Source organism: Hipposideros armiger, unplaced genomic scaffold (genome assembly GCF_001890085.2).
Source record: "Hipposideros armiger isolate ML-2016 unplaced genomic scaffold, ASM189008v1 scaffold_419, whole genome shotgun sequence".
NCBI classification, from domain to species: Eukaryota; Metazoa; Chordata; class Mammalia; order Chiroptera; family Hipposideridae; genus Hipposideros; species Hipposideros armiger.
The window spans coordinates 1,312,810-1,320,671 of record NW_017731769.1 but is presented as its reverse complement, the minus strand read 5'-3'; the positions used below and the strand labels follow the sequence as shown (position 1 = coordinate 1,320,671).

The window sequence follows — 7,862 nt, the reverse complement described above, 5'->3', positions numbered from 1 at the left end:
GGCAGCAAGAGAAGGTTCCAGGTCACTGGCTTTAACTGGGTCTGTTCAAAGTAGGGTTATCTGATTTGGCAAATAAAAACAGGACACCCAGTTCAATCTGAATTTCACATAACAATGAACAATTTTTCAGTACAAGCACATCTCGTGATATTTTGGACATACTGGTACTAAAACATTATTCACAGTCCTGCTGCATTTTATCTAACAACCCTGGATGGGAGCCCCAGCAGGAGAGTGGGTTGGGCTTCTGGAAGTCTCTGCCCCACCCGAGGTGTCTTTTCCACAGGAGTCTCTCTTTTGGGCGGAGTTCGCCCCATCCAGGGTCTCCCCAGGCCCTGGAGTGGTAAAGGCTCCCTGTGGTCCCCCTCCCCCACAAAACAGTGCTAGTTCTCCATGAAACCATCCTGAGTCACCCTAATCTGAGCATACCACCTGTTTCCTGTGGAGACCCAGCCTGACCCAGGAGTGGAATGAAAACCAGAAGGTTCTCAGGGTTATTTACTAAGTAGGCATTGGTTTAAATAAAGTAAGTTATTGGTGCTTGTGCCTCAGAGGTGTGGAAAGAGCAAGACTAAGGAGAGCCCCAACAATTCTCAGTGGATCCACTCTGTCAATCAGGGAAAGAGCTAAGACAGAAATAGTGAAGGGAGATAAAACCACCCAGACACTAGGTGATGAGCCTGCCTGCTCCCCCCCCCCACCATCTCTAACTGAGCCACCCAAAGAAGCATATCTTCCCCTCTCCCTCCCTCTGGCGTCTTTGAGGTACGGGCGGCCTCTCTGGAGATGCCCATAGCTTTTTCCTCTTCTGGGGCATATAGAGCTTTTATGACAACTGTAACTGTAACGGCGCAAAGCTGTTTCCCCACACCAGTGCCCCCTCCCCCGCTCTTCCCCTGTTGACATGCCCTGTCTCGGGGCCCCAAATCCTGAGCCAGGCCCCACCATTTGCCCAGGCTTGGTTGACACCCACCACCCATTTGAGATGAGCTCAGCTGGAATAGAACATCTGGCTCAGGTGCCCAGTTTCAAAAGCATGTCAGTAGTCATAGCAGCAGTCCGCATGCCAACCCGAGAGGCTCTCGTGAGCACAGGGCAGATGCACATGGACATCCAGATGCCATTTGGCAGGGGCAGGGCATCCTCTCTCTGCCCTCACCTTTGCCTTTAAAGATCAGAAGCATTTCAGGTGACAGAGGGTGAAACAGGCATCTAAAGAACATGTGGGGAACAAGAATGCACAGGGGGATGGTGTCCACGGGTCTGCAGAAGCAACCCAAAGGCAGAATCCTTAGTATCTCTGCAGCCCCAGCGTCAACCCCAGCTTCGCTGGTTCAAACACTGTCATGTGCATGAGAAGCAGGCTGAGGGGTTTAAAGATGCCAACTCCAGGGACCTGCCCTGAGACGCCATCGGGAGATCACGGATCCTAAGGGCCTGGGGTGACAAGGATGTGGGGATTGCTCAGACCATGCTCTGGGTCTCTCCGATGGCGACAGGCACGTGACACTTCAGTGACCCGAGTCTCTGAGGACATCCAAGGCACACACCCTGGCTCTGAGAGTAGACCCACCAAGCAATGCCCTGTTGAGAATTCAACTTTTGACATTTGTGTGTGTTTCTTCACGTAGATGCACCCTGCCTTGTTCCACTAACGACATGGGGTGATGTGGCTTCCATGTGACCCGCTGTCAGCTTGGCAGTCAAGATGTCATGGTGAGTTAGTGCTCTGGCCTCGATTTCCCCATCAGCCTGCTGAACATGTATTTCACATGACTCAGTCTACTGAACCCTCACCTCTGACAACACCCACTGCCTGGCCTGCCACACTGGCCAGAAGCTACCGTACCCTGCTGTCACCCGCCCACACTTGTAACCAACATCCTGAAGCTACTGCAGACAACCATTCCCTCTCCAGCTATGAGCGTCATGGATTTCTTGGGGCCATTTCCCCCCAACATTTATTGGGAAAAATGTCAACGTACAGAAAAATTACAAGAATAGTACAATAAACCCCAACATTTTCCGCACCTGGATATTTGCTTTATCTCTTTGAAAGTAAGTTGCAGAGGGTATAACATTTCACCCCTAAGTATTGAAGCCCATCATTTCGAAGGAAGGGAGTTTTCCATGTAATCATCATATCTGATCACACCCAGGAAATTTACCAGTGATGACAAAATGCCATCCGATAGTCCATCCATTTTGACACTGGGGGCTTTGGCGGCTGTAAGTAGTTTCTTTTCACACTTTAATGTATCTTCCTCTCAGGAGGGAGTCTCTGGCAAGTGTTTAAATTTGTCAGAAATAAGAATGCAAAGTGGAACTGCAGCACATCACAGACTTTGGACCAGAAGTGGCCCGTGAGCCGCTGGAAGAGATGCCACTGTGCCAGCTGATGGTCACATAGCTTGAGGACCACAAAGCCCAGGCAGGAGAGGACGCCCAGAGCGAAGTATGCTCCGGAGCAGGTGCTGCCGTAGCGCTTGTGGGCACGCAGGGCCTGGCCCATGGCAGCAGCGATGTGGGCTCCCAGCGCGACCTCAAACCCAAAGGGGTGCAGCAGGGCAAGGCCGTAACTGCACAGCGAGAGGCACTCGATGGTGAGGAGCAACCAGGGTTTCCAGCCCCTATCTAGGTAGAGGCACCAGGCCACCGGCCACGCAAAGATGGGCAAGGTGAACCACTGGTCAAGCACGGCAGCAGCGTGTGTCTGCGTCCAGATCCGCAGCCACTGCACGGGGCCATAGACCAGGGCCATGCCAGCGAAGACATCCTTCAGGTAATGAGCCCGCTGCGCCTCTGTGGGGCGCTCTAGGGTGATGGCATTTCTCTGTAGCCAGTACACTCCCAGGAGCACGTAGGCCAAGTTAATGAGTGAGTTGAAGGGCATGGCTAGGAAGGCAGGGAGACTGGCTACTGGGGCTTCCGCATAGTGCTCATAGCCGACTTGGACGAGGACGCTGTCAAAGACGCCCGTGTGGACAGTGGCCACACAGAGGCAGCTGACCACGGCCACGTGGCACAAGGCCTGCCTGGACTCGGGCTTCATCTGGGACCCTGGCTGTAACTCGGGGCAGAGAACTTACAAGAGTGGCAGCCTCTGCCGTTATTTCAGAATTCAGACAAACAGCGTGTGCAAAACACTCCTCAGCCTCCCAGCTGAGCCAGCAGGAAGAAGTACCCGTGATTTCCGACGCAGATGCTGCGACCTTGCCCCGAGTGGTGGTGGCGGGCCAGAGGAAGGCGGGGGTCCTGCTGATTGGCTGGCACCAGTGGAGGACCGTTCAGCCTTTTTCCTTTGTGGTTAGAAAAAGAGTGTGGTTAGACAGAAAACCATCCAAAAGAGCCTCCATCTTCCCGACTGTCAGCCTCAGGAGTCACCAACAGTTTCCATAAAAAAAAAACAGAAACAAAAGTGAAGTGATACCCACAGTACGCTCACCTTCTCCCACACGGCCCCTAGAAGCCTACAGAATCCTCTCTTGCTAGGTGTTCCGTGCCTCTGTCTCCTGACACCTGCGCTGTTCTTTCACCTGCGTACCATGACAATCCTGCTCCTTGCCCTAGTTCCCCTGGAGCCACTGCATTTAGACAATCTAACCTTTCCTAGGTCTGTTGTGACACCTCAGAACAGGCTTTCCCACCTCAACGGTGTTATAAATGTGGAAGTTTCAAGGCTAGTCCCCAAACCCTTTTAACCAAATACCCAGCTAAACTACAGACCATTAGCTGTGGTCTGCGTTCTGGAATCCACTGCAAAAGATGGTGTGCTAAAGAAGGGGGAGGAGAGGAGGAGGAGGGGGAGGAGGAAGGGGATGGGGAGGGGAAGAAGAGGAGAGGGAGGAGGGGGTGTGAGGCCAGGCAGCACAACGAGCTCCCCCCCAGGCCTGCTCGCCCTCCTGCTCGCCCCCAAAGTGCCATGCCATCCCCAAATCACATTCTTTCCTTGGCCCACAATAAAACCTTCCATTTCCTGCAGTCACAGAAGCAGACAAACAATTAAAAATAATGTAGACTTATCATTGACTGTCCACTGCTTTGGGGCTAGCTGTAGTGTGAGTTGGCCTAGTAGCCTAGAAATGTATTAATGTCGAAGAAAGAAGAGGTTCAATGTTCTGGAAATGACTCAAAGCCAAGACAGCAGGCAGCAGGCGGGCAGGTAGGCAAGCAGGCAGGCAGGCAGGCATGGGGACTAGAGGGACTGTCTCTGTTCAAACCTTGGCTCCCCACCTACTACGTGACCTTGGGCCTTAACCATTCTGGGCCTCACTATGCATACCTGTAGAATGGGGATGCTACCAGTACCTCCCTGCAGTGTTGCTGTGTAAATTAAATGAGTTCCATATGAAGACCACTTAGCACCATTTAGTTTAGTTTTTTAATTGGGGAATGGGGGGAGGAGAACAGTGTTGGGGAACTGGGGAGGGGGACCAGCCAAGTTGTTGTTCTTCACTCTTCGTTGTAGAGGGCGCCTGTCTCCATCTGGCTGCCTGTTGGCAGTTTGTGGCCTCTAATCTCAAGGTGCTGTTATAATCTTAGTTGCGGGTGGGCGTAGCCACCATCCCATGTGGGAGTCGAACCAGCAGCCTTGTTGTGAAGAACGCATGCTCTATCCACTGAGCCATCCAGGTGGCAGCTCAGCTCAAGGTGCCGACTTCAGTCTTAGTTGCGGGTGGGCATAGCCCACCACTGAACAGGCAGTCTTTGTTAGGAGCACGTGCTCTCACCGGCTGAGCCATCCTGCCACCTGTTGGCAGCTCAGCGGCAGCTCAGCCCAAGCGCAGCATCACTGGCCCATGTGGGAATTGAACCGGTGGCTCCTAAGCTAACTCTTAACCAACTGAGCCACTTGGCTGGCCCAGCACCGTTTATTTTTGAGGCACAATGTCTAGCTCTCCTCCTGCAGTTTAGGCCCTGAAAGGATGGGACCGGGGCTGATTCTTTGCTCTCCCTCCAGTGCTCAGTAAAGGGCTGCTCAATTTCAATTCAAGCCAGGACCGTTGCTCTTTTTCCTTACTCTTTCACTGGTCCTATTTGCCACGTCACATCTCGGCGGGGCCCACCTGCGTTCTCTGGGAAGGGAACTGCTGGGCCTCACGCTGAGCTTTCTTGCTCCTGTCTGTCCTGCCGTAGGGGTCCACTCTTAAGGAGGGCCATGAGGCCTAGCATTTCCACAAGTGAATGGAAGCCCTCACACTGGCCACAAGCCTCCATCTCAGCATGTGGCACTGGCACGCACCTCCCACCCCCTCTACTTCTGGCTAAGGAGCCTCCAGGCCACCCCTGCCCCAGGGTTCCCACTTCCAGGCTGAGCGGCCACTAAAGTGATCTGCACACAGCAGTCCCCAGCATCTTCCTCAAGTGACTGGGTCAGATCGTGTCAGCCCCTTCAATGGCTGGCTCTCCACTCCATGCATGATCCCGCCCCAACCTCTTGGCCAGACATGAAAGTGCCATCTCCATGTAGCCCTGGGAGCTTCCCAGACCCAGCCTGTCTTCCAGCTAGAATGAGACAGTGGTTGGTCCTTCCTGTACCTGGCCTGCTTACCCCCCCTCCCCCAAATCAGCTGTTGTCTCCTCTCAGGCACTTCCCCATTCAGCTCCTGGCTCAGGCTGGGAGGTGAGCTGAGGCCCTGCCTAGTGTCTCCAGGTGCCTCCCTGCACCCATTTGGGGCCTGGCTCCCTGGCGTGAAGTGCCAGGCCTCCGGGACCCCATGCAGCCTGACCCTCCTGTCTGCCAGCAAGCCTGGAGGAGAGCCAGGAACAGGAGTCAAACTCTGTCAGCTTGACAGCGGAGGTCCAGGAAGAACATAGAAAGAGGCTCTTCTCTGCGGCTGCTGAGCCGAATCCACTTGAGCCCTTGTGCAAGCTGAAAATGACATGTAATCAAACCAACTTCCCAAGTCCGCCAGGAAGACCACTGCTGGGTGCTTTATGGCCTGGGTCCTCTGTACTCTTGAACTGCCATGACCCTTGTTACGGGACACTCAAAGTTCTTCACAGACTCCCTCAGTGCCTGGCAACAAAGGCCAAAGGCTTGCTGTTCTGGGGTCTTTGGGGGGAGTCCTGAAAAGCATGATTATCTCCTGGCTAAGGGACTAAGTGGTTAACGCGTTTGTCTGCTTCTCCTGCTTCCTGGGGCGGTATGCATTTAAGCAGGAGCCACTGTCAGCTGTCACAGCGGTGACTTCTCTGGCCTGCAGCATTTGACAACTGCTGGTTGCGTTCCTGACTATGCTAACCACCCTTGCTGCCTCTGCAGATAAGGGGATACCAGCCCTCGGGCTGCAACGTGGGACACCCCTGGCAGGTGCCCAAGAGCCTGGAGCAACCAGTGATTCCTGAACTCCGGGGAGAGAATCGCTGAGGGTGGGCACGGCCCCTGGACACCAGGAGCTCAGCTTCCTGATTTTTCAGGGGAGGGACTCAGGGCCAGAGAGGAGAGGTGAATGGCCAAGGTCACTTAGGGCAGTTGGTAGCATGGCCACACAGGTGGGGCCTCTTTGGCGTTTCACAAACAAAGGCTTCCAAAGGCATAAAGTTAAACAGAGAATTACAACATACATTTAATATGTCAAAAGATGGTTACTACAATATTTCTGAAAATGTGGGATACAGTAATGTATGTGCTTCTTTTCTAATAGGTTGAAGTCTAGATCTATGGGCATGTTGAATAACCACTGTAATTTAAAAGTAGTTATTCTGCCTTCCAGTAGGTCTTGTCATTTACTGAATTTCAGGATATCTACAAGAGCTCTATGATCTGTCCTTTTCATTGGTCACAAAGTCACCTGGCTGACGCTCTGTGCTCTGCTGCCTACATCAGTAATTGCAGGAAAGGCTAAATTTCGGCTAGAGGTTGGTGAAAATAAAGACGAAATAAAGATGAGATGAAGTGAAAAAAAAATAATCTGTTGTCGCTCCAAGCTCCCAGACACCGGTGCAGAACCCCAGCACTACAGCCTGAGTCTAGCAGTGAGGATGACAGTGCAGCGCCCAGGCGGTGTCTTGCAAGGTTTGGAACCAGGGGACGACGTCAGTACCCACCTCTCAAGATTGTTGTGAGAGCTCACAGTATTGGCGCGAAAAGGCCAGCGATCACCATCCGGGTATTTTACCTCTCTCGCTTCGCTGGGGGAAATTCAAATCCCGAAAAAGGGCGGACCCGAAAAGCAGCCGTGCGCCTGCGCGCGGGGCGTGGCGCAGGGCTCTGGGAAGCAGGCGGGGCGGGGTGACGTGAGGTGAGGCGGGGCAACCCAGAGCCCTCCCGCGCACGCCCACTCGGCTGGAACGCCACCAGCCTGGTCCGCGCGCCCTGGGGCCGGCGGGGTGGGAGACGATCCAGCGCACGGTGGCGTTCCGGCGCGCGACCCAGCTCATTTCGTAGGCGCGCGGGTGCGAGCGGCGGCGCTGGCGGCGGCTCCCGGAGGCGGAGCCGGCCGGCCTGGGAGCCGGCCGCTTCACCGCCCACTCTCGCCCCGCCCCCAGCTTCCCCCGCAGGGGCCTTCGGGCCGCCTCTTCAGCTGACGCTGGGTGTGCGGAGCGGGGAAACGTCTGCTGCCCGAATCGAGGCGCGACCGTAGTGTGTGACAGCCACCCTTAGCAACCTATGCCTTGTCCCCATTGCCAGTTAAAGGCATCTCTTCAGGCGTGTGTCCCTTCAGCGACCCGGGGGTCAATTTCCTAGGGGGCGGGGCTAAGCTCGTCTGACTTCCATCCGGGCACTCCCCAGATGCCGCAGCCGCCATCTTTGTTTTGTGCTGAAAGTCGCTATTGACGCCCGCGGACGGCCGGGCGACGGGAAGTGGCAAGATGGCGGCTCCCAGGGCGGAGGCGTGGAGAAGCACCGAGGGGGGCCG

The 7,862-nt window shown here is 54.7% G+C and overlaps 1 protein-coding gene across 1 annotated transcript; it reads right to left on the bottom strand.

The window, feature by feature from the left end:
• Positions 1 to 1,932: 1,932 nt before the first annotated feature.
• TMEM187 (transmembrane protein 187) lies at positions 1,933 to 7,630 on the bottom strand. Its single transcript, XM_019664314.1, has 2 exons — positions 7,051 to 7,630; positions 1,933 to 3,299 (listed from the first exon to the last, which is right to left on the bottom strand). The coding sequence occupies exon 2, from the start codon at positions 3,050 to 3,052 to the stop codon at positions 2,252 to 2,254; it is 801 nt and encodes a 266-aa protein (XP_019519859.1). The 5' UTR covers positions 3,053 to 3,299; positions 7,051 to 7,630; the 3' UTR covers positions 1,933 to 2,251.
• Between the last annotated feature and the right edge of the window lie 232 nt (positions 7,631 to 7,862).